The following is a 27,182-nucleotide window of genomic DNA, read 5'->3' as shown; positions in this document are numbered from 1 at the left end:
AAACACAGACGCAAGGTACACAAGTATAAAGTTGGCAAGGGAACAGGTACAACAACAGACAGCGAGGACTTTCGCGAGGAAGCGTAAAGCGGAAATGACTACGGTGATTATCTTAATTGCTTCTCACGCAGCTCACAGCTCACAGCTCGCGCCTGTGTCTGCCTCCGCATCGGCCTCTATCTTTGGGCGCCTCTGTCTCTGTCTGTGTCTGCGTGGGAGCACTGCTAATCCTTTGGCTCTGCACGAAATTTGAATTTTAAGAACCCTCATTATGTAGCCAGGCATGGTTAGGCACAGCCTGAAGCCTCAAGTCTGCAGCCCTGACGTATATAAATTTAGACCGTTTCTCCCCATTACCACCACCCAGCAAGTCCTTTATTGATTTTAAAAGGCGCTAATAAATTGAATACCAAATACCTCGACTATCCCTATTTCACTCCTCTTTTTCGCTCTGTCATTTGGATTTTTATTTGCTTTACAAAATTTTCGTTCGGTTCTTGTCAGATTTTATTTGTTCGTTGTAAACTAAAATTAGGTAAAAATTAAAGTACAGAAAAATTAAAACAAAAAAAAACTGTTTTGGCCAAGTCCAGAAATACCAAAAAAAGAAAAGAAAGGAAAACAAAGAGTTTTAAGAGTTGGTTCAGAATGCGCAACCAGAAAGTGGAAGAGCAAACCTTAAACCGACTTACGCCCTACAATTTGATGCGTTTGCAAAACTGCAAATCCTTCAAGTTTCGCAAAGGCGAAATGTATCCCAACATCAGGCCACCAGTATCGCAATGCAGCCCCAGTCATACTTTCACCCTGCTATCGTCTACAATGGAAGCCAACGGCTGTGGACCCATCGATCCTTCGTTGCTTGAGCAAACTAAGGATAATCCCTATGCCGATAGCATGCCAAAGGTACCAAAGAAGCTGATTGCGCCGCCAGATTATCCCTGTAGGGATAAAGAGCGGCGACTCCATGCGCAGGTTTTGGGAGATGCAGAAATGGCAGAGAAGTGGAGCAAACTAACGCCCAGAGAACTGATACGTATGCACAACTGCAAGACGCATGTGTATCAGAAAACAGAGACATATCCGTCCATTAGGCCGCCAGTGTCGCGTTGTAGTGTGGGGAAGACGGCCGAGTGGCTGGTCGATGCTCTCGAGGATAATTGTTGTAGCCGCCTGTTCGATATGGAGCAGGACGATATCTTAGACGTGTGGAAGCAAAGTCCGCACAAGCACACTCTTAGCTTTTACGGCGTTGGCCCCGGAATTCCTCCGCCTGAGGCAGTTGTCTTCAATAAGGTAATTTCAAAGTGCCTCGACAAAGTTAACACCCCGAAACCCGCAAGAGAAACGTACACTTCCCCTAAATTAAAGCAGAAACTGCCATCCAGGAAAACTGTGCCGTGCGGCGGCCTGGTGCTAAATCAACCATTGTTGGCTGTGAAGCTCAGTAAGATGCCAAACGTGAAGAGAAAACTGAATGCAAAAGAAGCGCTCGATTATCTTTACTGCTCGCGTCCTGCAAACGCTGAAGTACCTTTTCTCGATGAGAAGAGGATCGGTTTAAATGTAGCTCTTGATATGGAGAAACCAGTTGCAAAATCACGACATAGTCTTAGGAGGAAGCACTACTATTGTGATTTAAAATGCGGACTTGCCGAGAACAAGTGCACAGATCTTGAGTGGATGAAGTATAAGGCAGCACCAGAGCAATATAATAAGGCCTTCAAACAGGAGATGGATGAAATGGAGCAGGATATCGAGCCGGAGCCTAAGAATTACGATGAGCTTTATGATGAATTGCTAACTTGTTTTGAGGATGATACAAACATAGATCCTGCATGTGAACTTTACAAACGATGCTGTTGGAAGTCCACTCAAGACGGTTCAGAGGATGGTAGTGGAAATGGGCCCACTGCAGGAGGAGGACGTGTTCCAGGCAGAAAGCCTCCTGGAAAAAGCTCTAGTAGACACAGTGGTAAGGAACACATTGATCAACCCGATAAAGATGGGCATGGAAAGCTGGTGCCAGAAAAGGATAAAGAAAAGCCCAATATTACGATAGATAGTCCAGACAAAACAGATAAGGATAAGCCTGATAAGAAACCCGGCAAACAGAGACCTGATAAAGACAAAACTAATGATGATCAACTAGAGGATGAAGACAAACCAGCTAAGGGAAAACCTCATAAGAAACCCGCTAAAGATAAGCCACATAAAGATGATACTACAAAAGACGATTCGGGGAAACCTTCAAAGGATGATAAAGATAAGGGGAAGGATACAGATAAAGATAAAAGTAAGGATACAGATAAAGATAAAAGTAAGGATAAAGATAAAAGTAAGGATAAGCTTGGCTACGAGTCGGACGACGAAAAAGGCAAAAAACCTCCGAAAAAAACTAGCAAATCAGGTGACGAATTTGTTGAGGAGACAATTGCTCCTCCTATTGCTCCTCCTATTGCAGTACCTATTGATGTACCGTCAAGGGATACGATCACAGATTTTTTTAAAGAAAAGCCAGAAGGTCATTACAAGAAACCGTCTAAAAAGCCTTCTAAAATATGGAAACCACCTGGAAAAAAACCAAGTATTACCAAGAAACCCCCGAAGACTGATGAGAAACCAGCTGAGGAGCCTGTCAAGGACTGTCCTTGCGAGATCTGCGAGTTTATGAGACGTCGCTTTCAGGAGCCCGACTCGCCTCTCATTATCGAGATGAAGCGAAGAGAGAAGCGCCGGCAGCTCAAAGAGTATTATAGGCAAATGTGTTGTCGCCAAAGACCTCAGGCTCCTCAGTATCGAGCTCCATTGCACAAATGTGATCCCATCGAGTGCGACGATACGTTTTGCCTTAATCCCAAGCTGGCCGAGTATAGTGACTGCTTGGATGCGATGTATAAGCTGCAACAGCTATTGGGCCCCAAGCATTGCATTGTGGACAATGAGCTGAGGTTCAATCTGGAGGATCTTAATCGTCGCATCTGTAAACGCTTTTGTGAATGTTTGTAGAAAGTCGTATCTATCTATATACATATGTCTTTTGTATCGATCAGTGCGTATACGTAATGGGTTGATTCTGGTATATATTTTGCTGTTTGTGTGTACGAGTATTCATAAATTTCCTTCTCTTTAAGCAAAAGTATATAATTGTGTTTTATTTTCTATTGAATTCAGCAGCCTGCCTACTTTAAGTCTTCAGTCTCGTCTGACAGATATATCCCGTCAGCTTATGAGGTTATTATTACTTTTAGTTGCAAACCGAACAGACAAAATTTATATGTAATTTATGAAAGTATCGACAAAACAGATTTTATGCACGTCTTAATTAGTCAACACGATTTTTAGTGATTTTCTATTTGTGGGATTTCTATACTGCGAGATTCGAAATGCGCAAAGAGCAAAAGGAAGTCTTTCCATACACTGAAGGCCTTACTCCATACAATGTAATGCGAATGCAGAATGTCAAGACCTACAAATATCGCAAAGATGAAATGTATCCGAGCATCAGGCCACCAGTTTCGCAATGCGGTGCAGTAGAAACTGCGGAATGGCTGGCGGATGCCATGGAAGTGAGTGGCCTGGAGCGTCCGCTATGGAATCACAATCAACCAGAATGCCTCAAGGGTGAAAGCTTTATTCAAGAACCGTCGAAATCCAATGAGAAGCGATTCAATTTGTGCAAAGCTCCCAGATCGTCCAGAAGAGAGATGAAACTCACAGCTGCGCAAAGGCAATTGGACTGGAATAAACTCACGCCCACAGACTTGATGCGAATGCAGAACTGCCGGACATTCGACTATCATCCCTGTGAAAGGTATCCCACCATAAGGCCACCAATATCCGAGTGTAGTCCACTGCAGACTGCCGAGTGGCTGTCGGATGCAGTAGAGGCGAGTGGCTGCAATCGACTGTTTGATATGCAGACCGATGATATCGTTGAGGTTTGGAAACGTAGTCCAGGAAAAGAAACACTTGGCTTTTACGGCGTGGGAGCTGGCATACAAAAGCCTGAGGCTATAGAGTTCAATCAAGTGATTTCCAAGTGCCTCAATAAAGTCAGCAATGTAAAACCAATGGCACCTTTACCGAAAAAGCCAGTCTGCCAAGAGCCACAGATACAGCTGAAGCTGCCGACGAAAGCTCGCGGACCATTTATATTAAATCGTCCACTGTTGACATCGAAGATCACCAGGATGCCGACTGTGCAGAAAAAGTTGTATGCTAGCAATGCCTACACCTGGCTTCACTGTCCCCGTCCACCGCCAACACAGCAACCCTTTGCTGCTGATTCGCCTGGAGTCGCCATGAGAGCTGCTCTCGATATGGAAAAACCAGCGAAAAAGCCAAAGCGTGGATTGCGTCGAAAGCATCCGTATTGTGAGCTGCAATGTGGCATTGTTGAAAGCAAATGCACGGAATACGAATGGAGGAAATACAAAGAGGATCCGGTGGCATATGAAGAGGCCTTCAAGCGAGAGATGGCAGAGATGCGGCCAGAAATTGATCCCGAGCCGCAGAACTACGATGAGTTGTATGCACAATTGGTGTCGTGCTTTGAGAAGTCGCCTTACCGGGATCCACTTAAGAAGGCATACATAAAGTGCTGCGATGCGAATGCATTTGCCGATGATGATGCTGGCTTCGGTGGAGGTGCAGGCGGTGGAGGTGCAGGCGGTGGAGGAGCAGGCGGTGAAAGTGGCAAAGGTAAAGGGAAAGATAAAGGAAAAGGAAAAGGAAAAGGCAAAGGTGAACACGATGAAGACTCATGGGATTCAGATGAAGGCAAAGATGTAGGTGGATTCGGTATAGAGGGCTACGGAGAGGACGATGGTGATGGTACGGGAGTAGGTGGTAAGGGTGGTAAGGGTGATAAAGATGGTCAAGGCGGTGGTAAAGGATATGGCAAAGGAGATGGCAAAGGAGATGGCAAAGGAGATGGCAAAGGAGATGGCAAAGGCGATGGGAAAGGCGATGGGAAAGGCGATGGAAAGGGAGATGGCAAAGGTGATGGTGCAGGCGGCGGAAAAGAAGATGGCAAAGGAGGTGGTAAAGGTAAAGGAGATAAGGACAAGGACAAAGGTAAAGGCAAAGGAGATGGTGGCAAAGGCGATGGTGGCAAAGGCGGTGGAAAAAAACCAGGAGGAGGCGGAAAAAAGCCCAACACCGGTGGAAAAAAGCCTGGTGATTCAACTTCTCAAACTGAACTGCCTCACGAAGGTAGTTCTTACACAAATCCTTCTAATATATCCAAGAAGTCCTCCAAAGTATCAAATGGTTCACATAAAAAGAAACCAAAACCACAAAAAGCCAAGCCTCCAAAATATTCTAAGCCTGTCATGGTAACTGAGACCGAGATCTCAAAAGATTGCCCTTGCGAAGTGTGTCAGTTTATGAAACGGCGCCAGAAAGAGCCAGATTCTCCGCTGATTCGCCAGTTAAAGCGTGAGGAGAAAAGACGGGAGCAACGTGATTATTTAAAGCGCATGTGTCATCGCCAATACATCAAATTGAAATATCCAGATTATCCAGCTCCTGCCCATAGATGCGATGCTATTGAATTTGACAACTGCTTCTGCAGCAATCCAAAGATTGGTGAATATTGTGATTGTCTAAATGCCATGCAGGAACTGCAGAAATTGTTGGGTCCCAAGCATTGTATTGTGAACAATGAACTTTTGTTTAATGTGACGGATCTCAAGGATCGCATCTGTCGTCGTCTATGTGAGTGTCTTTAGTTGAAGAAAGGACTAAGACAATGGCAATCTTAATTATGTTTTTTATAATTTTCGAACTTTTTATGCGCAATATAACGAACTTCACAGGGTAATCCATTTGTGTTTGATTTCATAGTTCCAAGCATTTTCAGATACACAATTAAGTTGGGATTCATCTCAGTCTACTCAGTTGAAAAATCGTATTCGCTATTAGTAAACTTCATTTATTCAGTTCCAATTGTTAATCATTTCATTTTACTACAATGTTTTGATCGCATAAATTTTTATTTTAAACAAAATTTTAGAAATTTTAGTGTCGTCCAAGTTTTTGCGGCTTTTAATGTTTTTAATATACAATTCGAATTGAAATTTTAACAAGATGCATACACAAAAAGAATCTCACTGTTTAGCGAAAAGTCTTCATCAACGAGAATCCTATTCTTTAGCGAAAAGTCCACATCAAAAGTTAGATTGGAGTCAGATAAGTCCTTACGATGTGATTCAAATGAAAAACTGTAAGCTATTTAAATTTCGCAAGAGCGAAATGTATCCCAGCATTAGACCTCCTGTATCGCAATGCGATCCTGATGAGACTGCCGCTTGGCTCTCAGCATCGATGGAGGCCAACGGCTTGGGAGGTTTTGATCCGAAATTGTTGAAGAAATCTGTTAGTGCCGATGTGCTTAACTCCCATTTGAATAGGACGCAGGAACAGCTCTACAAGACGGAGGGAAAACCTCATATGGTGCTTGATTGGAGCAAAATTACACCCTGCGATTTGATGCGGTTGCAAAACTGCAAGGCTTTTGATTTTAAAAAACGCGAAAGATATCCCAGTATAAAGCCACCAGTGTCGCTTTGCGATCCTGAGTGGACAGCTGAATGGTTAGCAAATGCTGTCGAAGATCAGGGTTGTCGTGGGCTATTCAACATGGAAAACGACGACGTTGTAGAAATATGGAAACAAAGTCCTCAAAAAGAGACGCTGGGCTTCTACGGAGTTGGCTCTGATATTCAGACACCGGAGGCCGTGCAATATAATCAAGTGGTGTCCAAGTGCTTAAGAAAAGTTCGATCCTCTAAATTGAAGAATAGAAATAATGTTTCTAATATCTATACATTTTCACAAAAGCCTCCCAAGGCCAAGGCATCCCGCAATTTAATACTCAATCGCTGCTTGCTGGAGTCTAAACTGGCAGAGATGCCAAAAGTTCAGCAAAACCTCCATCCAAGCACAGCTCTCAAATGGCTACATTGCCCCAATTCAACATATAATCCATTTGAAAAAACCCAACATGGTTTTAAGCCTGTTTGTCAGGGAAAGTTTGCTGCTAGGAGGAAGCAAGTTTATTGCAATTTGAAGTATGAAATTCCTGAGAAGAGATGCACAGAATTTGAATGGATGAAATACGGACAAGATCCAAATTTAAATGATGAAAAATTCAAGAAGGAGATGGAGCTATTGGAAAGGGTTCTAGATAACGAGCCAAAGAGCTACGATGAGCTTTACTCTCAATTGGTATCTTGTTTTGAAAAGGAGTACAATCGAGATCCTCTATCAGAGTCTTATTATAAGTGCTGTCAGCAATATTTAAAGAATAAAGAGCAATTTGGTTTCAGCGCAGGTGATGGGGCCAGTGGAGGCGCATTGGGAGAAGGGCTTGGCGGTGGATATGGTGACGAACGGGATCAATTAGGTGGTGACAAAGCAAACGCCGTTAAAAGTGCAAAGAATGTGGGTGTTGACTTTGGGCACTTCGGATTAGCATTGTCAAGTTCAGGCATCTTTAGAGAAGGTGGTGCACAAGCCGAAGAGTTTGGAACAGGAGACGCAGGCTTAGGAGGCCCTATCAGCTCAAAAGGCCTAGGGCCAGGAGGTGCCAGCTCAAAAGCCCTAGAAATAGGAGGCGCCAGCTCAAAAGCCTTAGAACTAAAGGCCACAAGCTCAAAAGCCCTAGAAGTAGGAGGTGCCAGCTCAAAAACCTTAGGATTGGGAGGAACTAACTCTGGAAATCTACGAGCGGGAGGTGCAAAATCCGAAGGCTTTGGAGCAGCAGGTTCAAGTAGAGTTGAAGTTAAAAAAAAGCGAGGCAAAAGCAACTCTCGTGTTCCTGTTAAAGGCGATAGTTCTTCTAAAATGGGAGCTGCTGATTACGGCGATATCAAGAAGAAAAAGAAAGGAGAGGCGAAGGCTGAGAAGGCAGCAGGCGTTAAAAAGAATGGGGTTAACCATGTCGGAAATGTGCTCGGTAAAGTGTCCAAATCAAAAAAGGAATCCATAAAAAAAACAAATGTGGAAACGAAAACCAAAGCTACAACTAGTTTAAATGATCTTGATATAATAGAGCATAGATTTCTCACTGAAGACAGGGAATCTAGTGATCCCTTAGTTTTACATAAGTCGCTAGGTAAATTGAATGCATTTTCGTCCGATTTTCCCAGGGGATCTTTAAGCTCATCTTTATTTTGGAAAAAACCATCCAGCGATACCGGAGATGAAAAGCGCAAGGCCAAACGTAGAAAAACAAAAGATACTAGTGTGAAAGGTGGTTCACGAAGAGGAGGTGTACTTAAGGGGAAATCAATAGAAAAACGAGGCAAAGGTAAACATCAGAAAGAAGTCTCATGCGAGGAACCGCTTCTCGAGCAAAAAGCAAAAAATCCAAACGAAGACTGTCCTTGTGAGATCTGCGAATCTTTATATCAGCGCGAAAGTGACGCACCTTTTATTGTTCAAATGCTGCGAGAGCAAAAGCAGCGTCAATTAATCGAGTGTCACCAGCGATTGTGTCGTCAGGCAAATGAGTTGTGGCAACCGCCCAATTATCTAGCTCCACAGCACAAATGCGATGATATCGAGTGCGAGGAATACTTCAACTTGAATCCCAAAATTGCCCAGCTCTTTGATCGTTTGAATGCTTTGAAGGATTTACAAAAATTGCTGTGTCCCAAACATGACGACGATAAATATCAGGTCTTCTTTAAAGTACAGAATCTGAAGGATCGCCTCTGCTGGCGTCTTAATCAGTTGTTATAAGCTGAACTTCGAAACAAACATTTTAATGTCATTCTGTCGTTAGGTTTTATTTGTTCTGTTTTAATAAAACTTTATTGTTTTAGGTTTTAAACACAGTTTTGCTTTTTTTTAACAGAAAGTTATATTTATCGATTAAACATAACAAAATGATTGCCTGCGGTGCAATTTGATTGCAATATTAAAGTATAATGATGTCATATTTGATTTTTTCTCTTATGAAATGCGAGTCGCAGCAAGCTTTTAAAATATAATCATCTGTCTTTGTTTCTCTAATATATTCGTCATCGCTGTTCATCTAAATACATCCGGGTTTTCAAAATTCTTGTCATGAAATAGAAAAATAGAAATCTACAAATTTTATTTGGCAATAGAAACATCTACAGCAAATTCCTTCAACATGCAGAACGAAAAGCAGGATCTGGATTATCCCCCTACAGAGGTGGATTGGACCCAAGTCACGCCTTACGATGTGATACGACACCAGAACTGCAAGACAGCCAGATTTCTAAACAAGGAGACTTATCCCAGCATTCGACCTCCAGTGTCGATGTGCAGCAATGTCCAGACCATGGAATGGCTGGCCGATGCAGTTGAAGAGAATGGCTGTGCGAGGCCCTTTGGATCGGAGCAGAACGATGATGTGCTGGAGGTGTGGAAACAGAGTCCCAACAAGCATACGCTGGCATTTTATGGGATTCTCTCGGACATTCCCAATCCAGAAGCAGTCAAGTTTAATGCAACAATGTCCAAGTGCCTTAACAAGGTCAATGGCATCGAGGATGAGAAGAAACAAAAAGGCATGAAAGGATTGGAATCTCCCAAAAAGGCAAAAAAGCCAAAAGGACCCTACGTGCTCAATCGAGGCGAATTGAAGTCAATGATCGATAAGATGCCTACGATTCAGCGTAAACTAAACTCGAAGAATGCACTCTCTTGGCTGCACTGTCCTGAGCCCGAAGACCCCGAGTTCCCTTTCACAAACGATGGTCAAACTATTCCTCTCAACAGTGCTCTCGACATGGAGAAACCAGTGCGGAAGCCAAAACAAGGTTTACGACGCAAACATCCTTATTGCGAGATGCAATGCGGACTTCCCGGTAATAAATGCACCGAGCTGGAATGGATGAAATACAAGAACGATCCCATACCCTATGAAGTTGCATTCGCTTTAGAAATGAGTGAGACGACTGGTGAACCCGATCCGGAGCCAAGAAACTACGATGAACTTTATACTCATCTTGTCGGTTGCTTTCAGAAGAGCAGCGACAAAACGGCTGCTGATAAAACCTACGCCAAGTGCTGTGGAGGCCCTCGAAACGTAAAATGAACTAAGGTTGTGGGGAGCATGTTCCAAGCTCGACTCGGTAAGCAGAGGGTAACATCAGGGAATAAGTATTTGAAAAGAAGTTTGCCTTGTCCTTCACTTGTCATTACTCAGTTCATTCCATAATTTGTTATGAGGATAGGAATGGGTTGCCTCTTTAAGTATGTCCGAGTCTCTTTACCTTTTACATTCGCCCTTGGCGTCCATTTCGTTTGCCAACGTTCCACGCCTCAGCGAATTTTAATAAAATCCGCATTCCATTTCGTTTCAATGCAACAACAACAAAAGCAAAAACAAAGCAAAAGTACATTTTTAATCAACGTGCGCCAAAAACGACAACGACCACGCCCACATGCCACAAGCACACACACACATAGAGGGAGAGAGAGAGAGAAAAAGAGAAAGAGAGAGAGGGTTCCTCTTCTAGCTTTGAGTTGAGTTTTATGCAGACTTTTAAGTAGACTTTATGCACCGCAGCATATGCAGCACTTTTTGCCCAACTTTTGCGAGTTAATCATCGCATATTTGCCATGGCAGCCAGTGCTAGTGGGCGTGGCAACGCCCTCGACCTGCTCACTCTCGTTTTTTTCGTATTTAATGAATGCAACAATTTCACTGTGTCTTCTTAGTACTTAGAAAGCGAAACTCATTACGAGAGGAGGTGAATGAGGAGGCAGCCTTGTGATGGGTCAGTCAGTCAGTCAGTTAGTCAGCTGGGTGTGTCGTATATGATTTATTTGCGTAGATTTGCTGAATTCCGACTAACCCATGCATGTGAGCTTGGTTTTGCCCATTGACCTGGCTCAAATGTGCAGCGCAGTAGTTCGAACAATTGCCTCAAAAAAAGCGACGGAACAAAAACGAAGGGAGCTTTAAACAAATGATGTGTGAGAGGGGATTTCTTTATTTTTTTAGGGGGATTCTTGTTGGAAATGCAGAGCAAAAAGTCAAATGTTTTTTGTTGTCTTTAGATTCATTGTTGTTGTTGTTCTTGTCGTTTCCTATTTGCTGGCAGGATACGCTCTGCCGGCTGTGTTTCCCTTCCCTTCCCTTCGTCCTCGCGCGCTGCTTCCTTTTAGCTAACGTTACGTAAAATGCTTTTTACGCTCAATTCCTTGCACAAGGCGAATGCGAATGCGAAAGTCGAGAAGAAGTGGAATCAGAAGCATGTTGCCGTGTCATTGCAATGATAAATGTATTGGGTCACACACACATGGGCACTAAGTACACACAATGAGCAGTTGCGCCATGAAAGGAAAATTGTGTGAAACACACACAGGACGCCAAGATGAGAACGGAGAACGGAGAACAGAGAATGTGGCACGGGAAACGGACAAACAGACTAGCATAACAGACTGTAGTAACAACAACAACAACTGAAACTACAATTGGCGACAGCAAGAAATGCCAATGAAGGACAGTAAGAGAGTGAGTGAGATAGGCCAACGCAACCCAATGGTAAACCTACGAAAACTGGACTCAACGCACGTGACCTGGCTAAGTAAACCGAAGTCGAAAGATTTGCCCAACCAACCAACAACAACCACTCCACTCGCCTCTCGTAGAGCGGATTATGCGTGACGCATAGACTCACTTGAATGTGCCCAGCCTACCTGGGACAATGAGGAAAAACTCCGTCCTGTCCGTCTGTCTGGATTTCAACAACATGTAATTGGATTTCAATCGTTTGGTCGGGCGCCAGTCAAAGCAATTTTTATTAGCTCATAATGTGAACAGCCCACCAAATGTTCTTGTTTGCATCGCCCAAGCGAATCCCAATCTCTCGCTTCTCGCCCAACCGTCCAAATAATTATTGTTTCCAAAAAAAATGTGTTTACAAACAAACAAATAACCAGGGAATAAGGAATGCCCCGAAAAAACAAACTGGAACAGACGATAGACCGAATTTTCAATGCTCTTATAAAATAGAAACATAGAAAATTTATTAAGTTCACTTATTAAGTGTCAATAGAGTAACGCACTTTAAATATCTAATTCGATTCCACCTAATACTCTCCCAATTTGATTAAGCGGATACTTTAATGCTGTGGCAGCTAATGCATGCTGTCGAAAGCTTTTTGCTTTTAATAAGTTTACTCGTGTCTTTGTTTCGCCCCTTTAAAAGCATATAAATGCTTTAACTTTGTTATAATATCCGTTCTTCGCTTCGCAAAGTGTATTTGAAAGCAGCTCGGCATATTTGTACACACACACGTACACATCCAGAGGCACGTTCACACACACAAACACACACACACGCAGTAGACAGTTGAAAGCAAACACGCACACACACAAACAGAAAGACGAGCTGCCACATTGTGCGTGTCGAAAATCAAGCAAATATTTCTTTATTTTAGAATCGACACGGATAAATCAATAGAATGATGTGCAAATATTACGTATACGAACCTTTGGCTTCTTGGCATATTGTCCCGTGCGCACGTCGCGTATGGTGGCAATGTCTAATATGTCCAACTCATTGTTCTGATCGACCCAATAGAGGAAGAATCCCTTGGCATCCACGCGCATCGTAACCGGCGTACCGCTGCCCGAGTCCTGAAAAGAAAGCGAAAGCGAAAGAATTAATAAAACGAAGTGGGAAAAAGATGAAAGTAGCAAATATGAAATGAATAAGTCACCAACAGTAACACCAACTGCGTATAAGAGGTTCTTTTTTTATTCGAATTGATTCAATTTATCAATAAATTCCATATTTTTTTCGGTCATCACTCGCCGTGTTTCTTCACGGTTCATTCAACTTGATGATGGGTTATTGGCAATGCGGGAGGGAACCTAATGAATTTATTGTTGTGAATTTCATTTTCCGATTGCCCACAGAATGGTCGCCACAAAACGCACAAAAAGCAACAATGAAACAACACAAAAATATTGCATTGCTTATTATTTAAGTCAAATTAAATGAGACTGTAAAATGTGCAAGTTGCCGCTGCCGCCGCCGCAACTCCCTGCTCCCTGCCCCTCAGGTCCATAAATATTTTAGCATCCATTCATAAAAACCCCAAGAGAAAAATGCGAAATTTTGTTCATCTTGGCCGCAGCTGGCGAAATGCCTACAGAAGGCAATGGCTAACAGATGCGTTATGAGACTTGAGTTTGATAAAACATCTCGCAGCCAAAAATGAAATATTTTGTATTTTCTTTTGCTTTTCCTCAATATATATAAATATTCATATATATAGACGTATATTTTGAATATATATGCAAAACAAACGCGCCACGAGGCAAATGAAAACTGGAACTCGTTGAGATGACATTCAATTTTGGGTGTTGGGCATTAAATGGTGTGAAAGCAAAAATACTTAGCACTGGCATTAACTAGGCACTCGAAATGTGTATGCTGTCGAAATTTGTGCAGAATTTATAACCACATTATAGTCATGTTTCATAATTCGCACATAAAATTTCACTGCTTGTTCTTTTGAATCGATATCTTCTTCCCAGAATTATCGCTGTCTCATTTTATGGTGAAATATTTAATAACATGGAATTTTAAATTATGACACAAGAGTTTCAGTTGATTAAGTAGCTGAGGCCTCAATGTGATATATCATAGACGAAAACAAAAGTTCCCTCCGCTAGCTCAGCTTACATTCTCTTGGACCAAACTTGAACTGTAAGTGAACCCAGTTAAGTAAGGCCATTACCATTTTGGGGGGAATTATTCTAATGTTTGGCGATGAGCATTGAAATGCTCGTAATGAGCAAAATTGTGTTGGCCGAAACAGCGCGATGAGTTCATTATCCTTTTGCCTGATGTTGGTTTAATGAACTCGCAAAGGTGCCAAAGTGGCTACAATTTCACTTTTGGGGGTCGGCCACAATCCCCCTTCCGGGACTTCTGCTCCCTTCCGTCTCCTCCTCCGCGCCGTCAATCGTCAGTTCGTTGCCAACCCAACGAAAGTGCCTTCCTAATAATTGATATTGAAAACATTTACTTGCACTCCGAAATATGCGCAGCGCCTTCTCCTGTGGGGGAAGCATTTGGGTTAAGTTTGCTTTGCCTGTCTCCCATGCCACTTTGATATTCAATTAAGCGCATATTTTGTCGAGGGATATTTGGGATGCCATTGGAAAAGGGTTTTGAGGCAACGCTAATTGGACTACAGTTTAGCCTACACGCTCCTCCTTCTTGGCCACTTGAGCTCTTGGCCTGTTTGTCTAATTACTGTGAACTAATTGATCCAGCAATCCCAATCGCAATCCCCCCAATCCACCACCCAAAATATCGAGTTGTTAATTTGATTTCAATATGCGAAATTTGGTGTAAACCAACAAATAAACTGGCTCAAAAATGTTGTTGTGCTCGTGACTGGAAAACTGTATAGCAGACACTTGTCGCTTGGTTGGCCTTGTTGCTGCCAATGCTAAGAGCGATTACATGCATAATTCAATTGATGTAACAGGCTGCTGCTGCTTCTCATATATGTAGATGCGAGCTGGGACCGTAGTTGGACAGAAAAGGGATAACTCTGAGTGTGTGAGTGTGGCGCAGATGCAGATAGAGATATAGCAACAGAAAGAGCTACAGATAGAGATGGAGATACAGATACATCTGGCAGATACAGATACAGTCATCTAGCGCTGTCAATCATGCTTAGGGGAGCTGCCAATAAAGCGACAAGAGGCAAGTGCGTGTTTTGGGGCTGAGTTTAGAGCGAGAGCAGCTTTGGGAACAGCTATGCAAATGCTCTTTGGGGCGGGGCCATGCTTCAGTGTTAGTCAGTGGTGTCACTTCTAAGTCGCAAGTGTGTGTAGAGAGTGTTTGGCTTCAGCTGCTGTTGCTGCTGCTTCTGCTCCTTCGCACTTAACTGGGGGGACAAAACGAAAACTATTGGAATAAGTGTCAGCAGCTGCAGCTTCAAACTATATGCAAATGATGTCATAACAATGTTAAAGAATGTTTAATGCTGGCACAACGGATGCTTACACAAAACTCTCACATTTATTCTCCTGACTGACTCACATATATAGCCCTTTTGTGTGAAGTTTACGAGGTATAAGAATGCTTGTCACCTGTGCAAAGTTTGTCAAGCACTCGAAACTTGCTGTTGCGTGTGTTCTCTTGTTGGTTTAAAGTTTGGCATCACTTATTAAGCATACGCAGTGTAGTACATTCGGCACTCGTTAAGCAGTATTCGTTACTCAAGCAAATGACTGTGGATGCAATCAACAGCCAGAGCAGCTGTCAACGTCGTGTCACACAATTGCTCGCCTCGCTGTTTCGCCTCAGCCCCAAAATGAAGATTGATGTGCACACTCCAGAGTCACACACACTAGCTTTAAATTGACCATGAACTCGACCTCCGCACAGCTGTCTCTGTGTATTGTATGACAACTACGTAGTCATGGTGTTCAACCCGACGACAATTTGGGCAATCGAATGTCGAATGCGACGAGCTTATCGACAAGTTGAGTGACCATCGCTTTTGGTTGCCCTGCCCTGCGATATCTAGTAGGAGGTGAATTCGAATTGAAATGCCAGAGATTAGATACGGTATTGTTTGCTATTTAATTGCCGACAAGTGTTGTATTACGCAAAGATCGCTCGATTTAGATTCTAGATATTGCTCAATTCAGCTGATAATACGCGCTGATCACTTGATAGATCCAATCCACATACGTTGGCACCGAAGTGTAAACCGTCGGTCGGCTGGCATATCCGCATGGCATGTAGCTCCAGGAGCCGAGAGCCACCAGCTCAGCGGGTCCCGAGATGGGCCAGTAGACGAGCGGAGTGCCACCATCGCCGTAGCAAGCCTTGATCTCGGCACACACCTGATTCTTGGTGAGTGGCGCATCCGAGGGCAAGAGCTCGGCACAGCGAGTGCTGTTCAGCAGCGGGGCAAAGGCATATTGCAGCTCCTTGGAGTATTCATCGCCATCGACATCGGTCAGTCCCCAGCCGTAGGCAATTGCTGTCTTTCCACTGTAATCCTCATCGAGGTCGGGCAGCGCAATCTGCTGCACACGTGCCGAATAGACGAATGACTCAGTGACATGCAGCAGGGCAATGTTGTCGCTGCCGGCGTTGCCATTGAACGAGCGATGCGACGAGGCAAAGTCCACGTAGCGCACCTGAGCGTCGCTCACATTGGAGCGATTGGCGAGACCCGCATAGATGGCCGAGCCAATAATGCCGTTGTTAAAGCTGCGCAATTCCTCAACACAATGCGCCGTGGTGAGCACCCAACGCTTGCCGATAATGGCGCCAGCACACTGATGACTGTAGACGAGGGGAGTGAGACTCAGCGAGACGAGATAGGCGGCGTTATCCACACCCTGGACATCGAAGCCATCGATGATGCGTGCTGAGGGTTCCTCGTAGTGTTCTTCCTTCAGCTTGAGCAGCAATTTCTCCAACAGACTGCTCACCGATGATGAGGCATCAACATCGTCGTAGTGTCCGGCGAGGTAATGACCCAAGGGGGGACTGTTGACCTTGGCGTTGGCCAGCGCCAAAAGCGGCAGCAAAGCCAACACAATTTTGAGCGACAACATGACGAAATTCGATTGTTTTGAACTCCTCCCGGAAGCTTCGTTCCTCTTTTATAGACAACGCATGGAGCTTTACAAAGGCCTAGATAAGGCCACGAAGGTAGCACGAGTGATTATCTTTAGCTAGAGACTACGAGAGAGGAAAACTAACTGAGAGAGAAACAAACGAAGAGCAAATTTCCCCTAGCTTAACACCTAGTTGCCGAATGATTTTTTCCTAATCTATTTCTTGCCCTTTATCGCTTTTTCAACTGAATTTAAACTCTGTCTTAACAATACTAAATATAAAATGAATCATTTACTTTTAAGTAAAGCATATTATTAAACTTTCTCTTCTTGTTTCTCCTTTATTTGCAGAAAAATAACTCAGCACAATTTTCTATTTTTATGGATTGGGTAAGTTTTTTTTAATAATCAATCTAAACGTGATCAAGTTATCAGCAAGAATTTTCTTGCCACGTTGTAAATCTTAATACAATTAAAAGCTATTGATTCGATTCACGGAGATACCCTAAAACACCGGGAATTACCAACTAAGCGTGTAATAGGTTTTTATTTAATCTGCAAAGGTCTATACTCCCTAATCTCTAGACAATTTGGTAATCTTTTAATAGTCCACTATTAATTGCATAATCTATATAGCAATTTTACGTCAGTCAATTGGCCGTTCTTACTGAAATATGACTTCAATTACACAATCTCTCAATTATGCTCGTTTTAATCAAATATGTCTTTAATCCTGATGCAGTTTTATCAAATTTCAATTAGCCAGTCATCAATCAATTGTCCATTATGAAATGACTCTTTAGGTGTTGCCTCTCTCGCCTCGTGTGCTGCACAAAGTTGATTATCATCAACGGGTAACTGGACTTTTAAGTGGTCTTTATGCCACACACGGTATTTTCCCGCCGCTGGGCATTTCCCAGTCCTGTGCTAATGTTGTCGTTCCTCTTGTTGTTGGTTTTAAATGTGTACACAATTTGTGCGGTCGGACAAAGTCCAAAGCCCGCTGCGGCGTAAAATTTGCTTTTAATTGGCAAAGCCTGGAAAATGTGGGAAATTGTGGAAAATGGGGAATTGGTTAACGGTCAGCCAGCCAGTCAACCAGCCAGCATCTGCCGCCATCGAGAGGACACTGTCCATTCGTTCATGCTCTGCGTGCACTCATGAACGCAGCCAAGGACCAAGGACGTGTTTCCCTTTATAGACCCCCATACACATGTATTTTTAGCGCCCTTTTATGTCTACGTGAGAAGGGAAGTCGCTCACACCTCGTTTGCCATTACACTTTACACACGCGTTTAAAGTGTAAAAGTTGCGGAAAAACCCATGAGTGTATTCAAGGACACGATCCTTATCGTTCGATGACAAGTTTTTGTCTGGGGGATCAGCTACACTGTGTTAACATGACTGGGGGAACTTTAACATAATAAACTGATGATAAGGCAACAGAGAAATCTTTTTCATAAATCTATCTGTTAATCGGACCAGATTAGACCATGACAGCGATCGCCTATAAAAACCCAGCCCTCTATCAACGATCCAATCATTCAGAGTCCACAACTCATTCAGCCATGAAGGTACTTGCTATCACCTTGTTCGCTTTGCTGGCGACCAGCGCCCAAGCTGGCAAACTGACCGATGTCCTAGCCAAGATTGTGCCAAGCTTCCCCAGCGGAGCCGTAATCAACGGCACCGAAGCTGATCCTCATGCCGCACCCTACATCGTCTCACTGGCCACCAACTTCGACAGGCACTCACACATCTGCGGTGGCACTATCATCTCAAAGGATTGGATCATCACGGCTGCACATTGCGTCTCCAACCCCGTTGGCATGAGCGTCATTGCTGGTCTCCACAAGCGCGCTGAAGTCGATGAGCGCACTCAGCAGCGTCAGATTGATTTCGGTCGTATCCACGAGCAGTACACCGGTGGAGTTGGACCCTTCGATATTGCCATCTTGCACGTGAGTGAGTCCTTCGAATTCAACAAGTGGGTGAAGCCAGCTACGCTTCCCAGTGCCAACGAGATCAACGAGGGAGAGATCCATCTGTATGGCTGGGGCCAACCCAAGTCTTACATCCTCACCGCCTCCAAGGCTCTAATGACTGTGACCACCCAGATTGTTCCTCATGAGCAGTGCGTGGAGATACTGCCCGATGATGCTCCATTGGCTGAGACCAATGTCTGCTCGGCCTCCCTGCAGCAGAGCATCTCTGCTTGCCAGGGTGACTCTGGCGGTCCATTGGTTATTGAGCGTGAAGATACTCCCGCTCAGGTGATTGGCATTGTATCCTGGGTCTACATTCCCTGCGGTTTGGCCAACCTACCATCGGTTCACACCCGCGTCTCTGCCTACATTGACTGGATTGCCAAGATCCAGAGTGCTTACTACATTCTCAACTAAGACGAGAGATATAGTTGGTTGTTTGCTTCAATTCAATAAACATGCTTGATTCCAGTTGAGCTCAGTTTAAATAAATATACGATGTGTATTAGTTTTAATTGTAAAGATTTATAGATTAGTTGATATTCAACTATCTCGATGTTTGTCGAAACTTTCTAACAACTCTGGCAAATTATTTCGTTTCATATCTAATCCATCGTGATCGTTTTGCTTTTCACTTTTTCCGTTGATTTGATATTCGATTTAAAAAATTAGTGATGCTGAAAACATCGATATCGACTATCGGTATTTGGTATAGTGATGTTGTACAATGTTTATTGATATCGGTGTTAAGCGATGCATCGATATTCTATTTTAAAAACATCGACGGATATGAAGATCGATGTTTTCCTCAAAATGATGTAGTGACGTAACAGAGATAAGAGAGTACTAGATAGAGCATAACTAACATCAAGAGAGAGTTAGCATAATCAAGAGAGAGTAAAGTGAATGTGTATGATATACTGCAAGTTTTGACTATGTAGATTAGTTCAGGTGCAATTGGACTAATAACTTATGGTTTTTAATTAGAGTTACTTTGTGCTTTATCTGTGGGCGTGTGCCTTTCAATTCTTGCGATTTACTTTTGCCCAATCAAAGCACGATTGAAAGCTTTGAGCGGCTAATCTCAACCAGATTAGAAGCGTCGAGATTGCCGTCTTTAGTTTTAAATTATTAAAAGCTTTTTAGCTTAACGCTAAATGAGGCGTCTGACTATTTTGGAATTCCCCAGAAATAGTATCGATAAATATCAATAATGGAGATTCAACAAATATATATCTTAACAAAAACTATCGATATATACACATATATATTTATTGATAGTTTCATAAAATATATTTCATACCAAAAACTATCTATATTTTTATCTAATATCTTTAAAGTGAACGAACTTTTTTTTTGATAAACTTTTTATGGTAGTTCAAATATTTTTCTCATAATCCACTCTCCTAATTTTCTAAAATGGACTTTGATCTATTGAAAATAAAAGGATACTTCGTAATTCCCATTCTTATCAGCCAAGGGCATGTGGGGAACTTTACTCTTCGATTAACCAAAATTTGTATAGTGTGACAAGCAATATTCACTTACAATAAAGAATAAAGATTATCATTAGGATTATCGCTAAAACGGAAATCTTTTTCATAAAACCATTTGCTAATCAGTCGATAAGAGGTCTTAAGCTTTCTATAAAAGACGGGTCTAGACCAGCATGACCAACACTGGAACTTCGGAAATTGAAGTAAAATGAAGGTACTTGCTGTCACTCTATTCGCCCTGCTGGTGGCCAGCACCCAAGCTGGCAAACTGACCGACAACCTGGCTAAGGTTATTCCCAGCTTCCCCACTGGCTACGTGATCAACGGCACAGAAGCTGATCCTCATGCCGCACCCTACATCGTCTCGCTGGCTACCAACTTCGACAAGCACTCGCACATCTGCGGCGGCACCCTCGTCGCCAAGGAGTGGATCATCACAGCTGCCCACTGCATCTCCAACCCCGTTGGAATGAGCGTTATCGCTGGTCTCCACAAGCGCGCCGAAGTCGATGAGCGCACTCAGCAGCGTCAGGTTGATTTCGGTCGTGTCCACGAGCAGTACACCGGTGGAGTTGGACCCTTCGATATTGCCATCTTGCACGTGAGCGAGCCTTTTGATTTCAACGAATGGGTGCAGCCCGCTTCTCTGCCCAGCGATGGTGAAATCAACGAAGGAGCGACCCATCTGTATGGCTGGGGACAACCCAAGTCTTACGTCTTTACCGCCGCCAAGGTTCTGCAGACTGTGGAAACCCAGATTGTTCCTCATGAGCAGTGCAAGGAGATTCTTCCCGATACCGCTCCCCTGGCCGAGACCAATGTCTGCTCGGACTCCCTGCAGCAGAGCATCTCCGCTTGCAACGGTGACTCTGGCGGCCCATTGGTCATTGAACGTCCTGCAACTCCAGCTCAGTTGATTGGCGTTGTTTCCTGGGGCTACATTCCCTGCGGTTTGGCCAACTACCCATCTGTCTACACCCGCGTCTCTGCCTACATTGGCTGGATTTCCAAGATCCAGAGTGCTTACTACACTCTCTACTAAGATGTGAGAGAAAGTGGGATAGTTTGCTGTTTGCTTTAATTCAATAAACATGCTTGACTCTAGTCAAGCACAGTTTAATTAAATATACGATGTGGATTATTTTTAATTGTCATCGACTTCAGCTAATTTTGGGAATTTATGACTTGAGATTATTTTCTAATTTTAACTAGATTAGCTCAGGTGCAATTAGACTAATAATTTATGGTGTTTACTTAGGCTTATTTTGCACTTTGTCTGGGGGCGTGTGCCATTGAATTTTTGCGATTTACTTGTGCCCAATCATAGCACAATTGAAAGCTTCGAGCGGCTAATCTCAACCTGATTAGAAGTGTCTAGATTGTCTTCTTTACTTGTGAATTATTAAAAGCTTTTTAGCGTGACGCTGAATGAAGCGTGTGACTTTTTTGGAATTCTCCAGAAATACTATCGATAACTAGCAATAATGGTGATTCGACAAATATATTTTATAACGAAAGCTATTTATCTATATATGAAATATATAATATTTTTTATTGGGCAGATTATTATATAGAGTTGAATTGAATCACAATTTGATGATAGTTCCATCTAATATATTTCAAATATCAAATATATCATTTGCTAAATATTTCGTATTTTTGTGGTATATTAATTTTGTAATGACAATGGTTGCATCTAATAAATTCCAAATACCAAATATACCATCTGGTTTATTTTTCGTATTTTGTGGTATATAAATTTGGTATATTTTAAAATTAATATCCCACTGTTTTGCTTTTATTCACAATAGGTAGCACGTACCTGACTGTCGAGTACACTCGACTGTAGTTTTCTTACTTGTTATCTAATTTTGTAAAATTTTTATTTTTTTGATAGACATTTTTTGTAGGTTCTTGAACTGTGTATTTCATGATTGCTGTCAAATTCATAATTTATGAGCATAGTGTTCTGATATAATTTATTGATCTATTTTCGTTCAAGAGATGACAGATTTTTTAATTTTAGAATGTTTGTGATGAATATTTGATTGTAGTTGGAATGCGGTTTTCACTAGCGATGTATTTATAGATTTTAATTAAATATAGTCCGATTATTTTACTCATAATCTACTCAGCTGATTCTCTATAATGTTCTTCGATCTAATGAAATGAAAAGGATACTACGTAATTCCCGTTCTTATCAGCCAAGGGCATATGGTGAAACTTTACTCTTCGATTAAGCAGAATTTTGATAGTGTGACAAGCAATAATCGCTTACAATAAAGAATGATTATCACTAAGACGTAAATCTTTTTCATAAATCCATCTGCTAATCAGTCGATAAGAGCACGTGAGCTTCCTAGTTATAACCTCTATAAAAGACGCGTCTAGACCAGCATGACCAACACTCGAACTGCGGAAATTGAAGTAAAATGAAGGTACTTGCTGTCACTCTGTTCGCCCTGCTGGTGGCCAGCACCCAGGCTGGCAAACTGACCGACGCTCTGGTCAAGGTTATTCCCAGCTTTGCCACCGGTTTCGTGATCAACGGCACCGATGCCGATCCTCACTCTGCGCCCTACATCGTCTCCCTGGCTGCCAAGCCCGAGAGTCACTCACACAGCTGCGGCGGCACCATCATCTCCAAGGAGTGGATCCTGACTGCTGCCCACTGCATCTCCAACCCTGTTGGCATGAGTGTCATCGCTGGTCTCCACAAGCGCGCTGAGGTCGATGAGCGCACTCAGCAGCGTGTGATTGACTTTGGACGTGTCCACGAGGAGTTCGGCGGTGGTGTTGGACCCTACGATATTGCCATCTTGCACGTGAGCGAGCCTTTTGAGTTCAACGATTGGGTTAAGCCCGCTGTTCTGCCCAGCCGCAATGAGATCCACGAGGGAGAGACTCATCTGTATGGCTGGGGACAGCCCAAGGCCTTCCAGTTCTCCGCTGCCTCGACTCTGCAGACCATGACCACCGACATCGTCAACTACGATGCCTGCTTGGAGAAGATGCCAGAGAACTCGAAGCTGGCTGAGAGCAACATCTGCTCCGACTCGCTGCAGCAGAGCAAATCCGCTTGCAACGGCGACTCTGGTGGTCCTCTGGTTGTGGAGCACAAGAATGCCGACACTGAACTCATTGGCATTGTGTCCTGGGGCTTCATTCCCTGCGGTCTGGCCAACTACCCATCTGTGTACACCCGTGTCTCTGCCTACATTGACTGGGTTGCCAAGGTCCAGAGTGCCTACTACATTCTCTACTAATTTGTGTATTTTATAAAATAAACAAATACTAAATTTACTTTTCAACAAGTAATTGAAATATCTTTTGTATCTGTATTAGGAGTGTATAATTGTTGAGTTCTCTCTATAAGATATCTGGATTATACCAGATTAACTATGAAACTTGCAAAAGTTTTGAATAAAATTGTTATTTAAATGGTTCTCAATTCCTACGATAGAAAAATTTTGAATTTCATTAGTGTGACAACGTTAAAGAATTGGGGAAGATAATCTTTTATTCAACAAATGTATGAGTGAACGAATTGGGGAAGATGATCTTTTATTCAACAAATACATATATTCAAAAAATCTTTTAAAGAGTTTTTTTTAATACTATAAATGGAAGTTTATCATCTCTGAAATAGTTATAAAGTATACGATCTGATAAATTTTTATTTAAAAATTAACTGAATCATATTCTTATGATGAAGAACATTCGAATTTTATCAGTCTGGCAGCTTTAAAGACATGAAGTTCACCTTTTGTTCAACAAATTCGCCAATGAGTTAGTTCTCAATTCGAAGAAATGTCTAGATAAGAGCAAAAGCTTCTAATTTACGACAGTGTGGCAACGCCAATGCCTTATAAACTAAGCGTTAAGTTGGCTGCGACTTGCTGACGGAAATTTTTTAACACTTCTTTTGGTTTACAACACGCTTAAAATCAGTCGGATGATTTGGCAAAAAATAAACCAAATACTAGACGCACTTCGTGTGCTTTGTTTAGATAGATTAGCTTAATATACGGTTGCCCATAAAGAGAATCATTGATGTTTAGGAATAGCAGCAGATTTACGATCCACTTGCCGCATTATTTATTTACGAAAAGTGGAAGAAGAAGCAGAAGTAGGCCGCCAGCTACTTGAGGAGGAGGCAAAGCTATTCAGGTAATCAATTGCCATTGATATTGATCAAGAGTGGCGACTTGACACGATCTAAATGAGGCGAAATAGATAGAGGTAATCAGGACAAAAGCACTAACGAAGCGTCCGACTGACAGACGGACGGATTGTAAATCTGCCGCATCGATTAGACTGCAAAAACATGATAACCATGCCATTCATTATCTGCGATAAGCAGAAGCGCTATAAAAGCAACAGCGCGAGCATGAAATGACAACAGTAGCAGCGGTAGCAGCAACACAGCAATCGGTATGAAACAATTTGTGGCACTTCTTGTGCTGGCCGTGGCCTCGGCTAGCGCCAACACCATCGCCTGGCCAGGCTTCCCCGAGGGACGCATCATCAACGGCCAGGAGGCTACCTCCGGCGAGGCTCCCTTCATTGTCTCCCTGCAGTCGACCTCTGGCTCGCATTATTGCGCTGGCTCTCTGATCCAGCCCGATCTCGTGCTGACTGCTGCCCATTGCATGACCTACACCAACTTCCAGGTGGTTGCCGGTGCTCACAGCCGCACGGACAAGACCACCACCCAGATCCGTCAGGCCAGCAGCTCGCGTCAGGTGATTCACGAGAAATACGGCGGCGGTGTCGGACCTTACGACATTGGCCTGGTCTTCCTCTCGGAGCCCTTCGATCTGACCGCCCGCAATCGCGATGGCAGCTCCCCCGTCTCGACCATTCAACTGCCCAGCAAGACCTTCTCGGCCAACTCCGATGGTGTGCTCTTCGGCTGGGGACGCGACAACTCTGGCTCCTTGCCCGACAAACTGCAGAAACTGGATGTGAACATCATTGGCTACTCTGACTGCGCCAAGGCTCTGCCCAGCGGCAACAAGCTGGCCGATACCAATGTCTGCACCTTCACCAGCGGCCTCACCGACGGCGCTTGCAACGGTGACAGCGGCGGTCCCCTGGTCAACAGGCAATCCAATGGCGAGTACCAACAGATCGGCGTTGTCTCCTGGGGCTACACTCCCTGTGCCAGCACCAAGTACCCCTCGGTCTACACTTCCGTGGGTTCTTATTCCGATTGGATCGAGGAGCACCAGAACGACTTCTAAGCTCTCTCCCCGCGCGATATCGATCGAGATATGAATAATAAATATTTGTGATTTGCGATTACTACTTACGTCGTCCCATTTGATGAACTTCTCGCCATCTTGCAGCGCCTGCGGCACCTCCACGCTGGCCGTCGATATGTAGGTGCCTCCTGCGCTCATCATTCTGCCACTCACTTTGCTGCTGCCTCCTGTTGTTGGTTGTTTGGTTTCCTTTGTTGCTGTTGCTGCTTTTGATTCTCTTCTCTCTCTGTGTGTGGGTTACTCTGGGTGACCTCTGGGTGCGTTGATGCGCTTTTATTTATTTGCAACTCTGGTCTCTGGTCTTGACTTTGGGCTTAGCCTCGTCGCTGCATTGGCTTTGTTGTGTTTGCGGCTCTCTCAATTGTTGCTGGCTTTGCTTTGCATACAAATGACGCCATTTGACCGTGTCCTGGTCCTGGCCTCAATTAGACCCGGTTGCCGTTGCCGTTGCTGTGGCTTCACCTGCTTCACGACTACACCTGCTTCATGCGCTGCGCCTGCTGCATTCTGCGGGTGCTTCGCTTTTGCAGTTTGATTAAAATTCCGTGTGCTGCAACGAAAAGCGAAAAGAAAACAATGTGAATCGAATGCTTGTGGCTCTCTGTCTCTCTCTGGTTTCTTGTTTGCAATGCCATTCAATAGAGTTAGTTATCCATGAATCAAATATGCAAAAGCCTCCTCTGGCCATGACTCTCGAATTTTGCTCTCGAAGAGCCTTTAAAGCATGACCAAATCAAGTTGCACGTGCCGCAGGCATCATTGATCAGAGGCTAATGAAAAGCGGCCACAGCAGGCACAAATTGCAAACAGCTCTCATTGTTCGACTGTCATTTAATTTGGCTAGTTGCACTCTGCTTGCTGTCGCATATGCCAGTGATTTTTATAGCCTGACATTTGTAAATGAATGCGAATTTTAGAGAAACAAAAATAGTAACATTAAATTGGAAATGAAATCAATATAAATAAGTAAGAAAGCAACAGTCGAGAATGGTCGACTGTGAGGTACCTGCCACTCATTTTCAATAAAATTAGATTTTACAAACATACCAAAAATATACCACCTCATTAAAAATATACCAAAATCTATATTTGGTATACCTTTTGAATATGTGTATTATTGTATTAAATGGTAAAATAAAACCAGATTGTACAAATATAGCGAAAATATACCGAAGAAAGATAAGGCATTTTTTGGTATATTGATGTAGAACTACATTTTAAATATACCATGCAGTACAAAATACATCAAATTGTGATTATAGCTCTATCTCTTGTAGTTTTTGAGATCCAGTCTTTCATACGGGCAGACGGACAGACAGACGGACAGACAGACGGACAGGCTAACATGGCATAAATTTCCTGCAGGTTCAAATTTACCCATAGAGTAGAAGGGAATTAAAAATCGAATGCTTTACTTAGTCATACAAGTTTTTAACTTTATTTTTGATTTATTTTCAACGTTTCATCATCATCAGATAGAAGACAAGGCTTTCCAAATGCGACCTCAACTTAATCACGAAAGTCAAGTCGCTGCGAATCAGTGAAAAAAGCGCGGCAAGGACGCTCTTATAAAATATGGCAATAAAGGGTGCGGAATTAATGCTGCTTTGGTTTTAGTCAAATCGATTCGCGTTCCCCCCTTTTTCTCCCCTCTTGGTTTGCCTGCTTTCATATTTATGAAAATGTCTTTTGGTTGCGCTTTTGTCTCGCTTCGCATTCGCGTTTGCGTTCGAGTTGCGTGTTAAGGTCAAGTCTGAAGTCTGTTGCCAGCTGCCTTTCTTTGGCTCTGGCTGAATTGGCATTCAGAGTGTGGGTTTCGCTTTTGTTAGTCTATTTT

General features: G+C 43.2%; 8 protein-coding genes across 12 annotated transcripts in view; 6 read left to right on the top strand and 2 right to left on the bottom strand.

Moving 5' to 3' along the window:
• The window catches only part of LOC117565902 (1-phosphatidylinositol 4,5-bisphosphate phosphodiesterase classes I and II), a 62,687-nt gene that overhangs the window by 16,395 nt on the left and 19,110 nt on the right, over window positions 1-27,182 (bottom strand). For all 5 annotated transcript variants that reach the window (XM_034245249.2, XM_034245252.2, XM_034245251.2 and 2 more), the window contains exons 2-3: window positions 25,394-25,895; window positions 12,485-12,631 (exon numbers count right to left, since the gene is read on the bottom strand). In XM_034245249.2, the coding sequence (XP_034101140.1) occupies window positions 12,485-12,631; window positions 25,394-25,486 (240 nt within the window). In that variant the 5' untranslated portion in view covers window positions 25,487-25,895. The remainder of the gene's footprint in view (window positions 1-12,484; window positions 12,632-25,393; window positions 25,896-27,182) is intronic.
• Window positions 492-3,145, top strand: LOC127565185 (uncharacterized). Its single transcript, XM_052002581.1, has one exon. The coding sequence runs from the start codon at window positions 649-651 to the stop codon at window positions 3,007-3,009; it is 2,361 nt and encodes a 786-aa protein (XP_051858541.1). The 5' UTR covers window positions 492-648; the 3' UTR covers window positions 3,010-3,145.
• Window positions 3,237-5,827, top strand: LOC127565186 (uncharacterized). The gene has a single exon (XM_052002582.1). The coding sequence runs from the start codon at window positions 3,387-3,389 to the stop codon at window positions 5,733-5,735; it is 2,349 nt and encodes a 782-aa protein (XP_051858542.1). The 5' UTR covers window positions 3,237-3,386; the 3' UTR covers window positions 5,736-5,827.
• On the top strand, window positions 5,952-8,842 carry LOC127565184 (uncharacterized). The gene has a single exon (XM_052002580.1). The coding sequence runs from the start codon at window positions 6,094-6,096 to the stop codon at window positions 8,749-8,751; it is 2,658 nt and encodes an 885-aa protein (XP_051858540.1). The 5' UTR covers window positions 5,952-6,093; the 3' UTR covers window positions 8,752-8,842.
• LOC117565908 (uncharacterized) lies at window positions 9,009-12,833 on the top strand. Its single transcript, XM_052002584.1, has 2 exons — window positions 9,009-10,115; window positions 12,433-12,833. Exon 1 carries the CDS (start codon window positions 9,149-9,151, stop codon window positions 10,076-10,078), a length of 930 nt encoding a protein of 309 aa, XP_051858544.1. The 5' UTR covers window positions 9,009-9,148; the 3' UTR covers window positions 10,079-10,115; window positions 12,433-12,833.
• Window positions 15,582-16,621, bottom strand: LOC117565905 (trypsin). The gene has a single exon (XM_034245259.2). The coding sequence runs from the start codon at window positions 16,592-16,594 to the stop codon at window positions 15,665-15,667; it is 930 nt and encodes a 309-aa protein (XP_034101150.1). The 5' UTR covers window positions 16,595-16,621; the 3' UTR covers window positions 15,582-15,664.
• Window positions 18,086-19,082, top strand: LOC117563454 (lectizyme-like). The gene has a single exon (XM_034241802.2). It carries the CDS (start codon window positions 18,091-18,093, stop codon window positions 18,997-18,999), a length of 909 nt encoding a protein of 302 aa, XP_034097693.2. The 5' UTR covers window positions 18,086-18,090; the 3' UTR covers window positions 19,000-19,082.
• On the top strand, window positions 20,262-25,388 carry LOC117565907 (transmembrane protease serine 9-like). The gene is made up of 3 exons (XM_034245263.2): window positions 20,262-21,119; window positions 22,507-23,343; window positions 24,484-25,388. The coding sequence occupies exons 1-3, from the start codon at window positions 20,287-20,289 to the stop codon at window positions 25,322-25,324; spliced, it is 2,511 nt and encodes an 836-aa protein (XP_034101154.2). The 5' UTR covers window positions 20,262-20,286; the 3' UTR covers window positions 25,325-25,388.

Source organism: Drosophila albomicans, chromosome 2L, assembly GCF_009650485.2.
Source record: "Drosophila albomicans strain 15112-1751.03 chromosome 2L, ASM965048v2, whole genome shotgun sequence".
In the NCBI taxonomy this organism is placed as follows: Eukaryota; Metazoa; Arthropoda; class Insecta; order Diptera; family Drosophilidae; genus Drosophila; species Drosophila albomicans.
This window is presented reverse-complemented; position numbering and strand designations above follow the sequence as displayed.

Coding starts and splice junctions, on each gene's coding strand:
- LOC127565184 (XM_052002580.1), top strand. CDS start 6,094: ATGCATACACAAAAAGAATCTCACTGTTTAGCGAAAAGTCTTCATCAA.
- LOC117563454 (XM_034241802.2), top strand. CDS start 18,091: ATGACAGCGATCGCCTATAAAAACCCAGCCCTCTATCAACGATCCAAT.
- LOC127565185 (XM_052002581.1), top strand. CDS start 649: ATGCGCAACCAGAAAGTGGAAGAGCAAACCTTAAACCGACTTACGCCC.
- LOC127565186 (XM_052002582.1), top strand. CDS start 3,387: ATGCGCAAAGAGCAAAAGGAAGTCTTTCCATACACTGAAGGCCTTACT.
- LOC117565908 (XM_052002584.1), top strand. CDS start 9,149: ATGCAGAACGAAAAGCAGGATCTGGATTATCCCCCTACAGAGGTGGAT.
- LOC117565905 (XM_034245259.2), bottom strand. CDS start 16,594: ATGTTGTCGCTCAAAATTGTGTTGGCTTTGCTGCCGCTTTTGGCGCTG.
- LOC117565907 (XM_034245263.2), top strand. CDS start 20,287: ATGAAGGTACTTGCTGTCACTCTATTCGCCCTGCTGGTGGCCAGCACC. Junction 21,120..22,506: donor GCTTACTACACTCTCTACTA/AGATGTGAGAGA, acceptor CGGAAATTGAAG/TAAAATGAAGGTACTTGCTG. Junction 23,344..24,483: donor GCCTACTACATTCTCTACTA/ATTTGTGTATTT, acceptor AAATGACAACAG/TAGCAGCGGTAGCAGCAACA.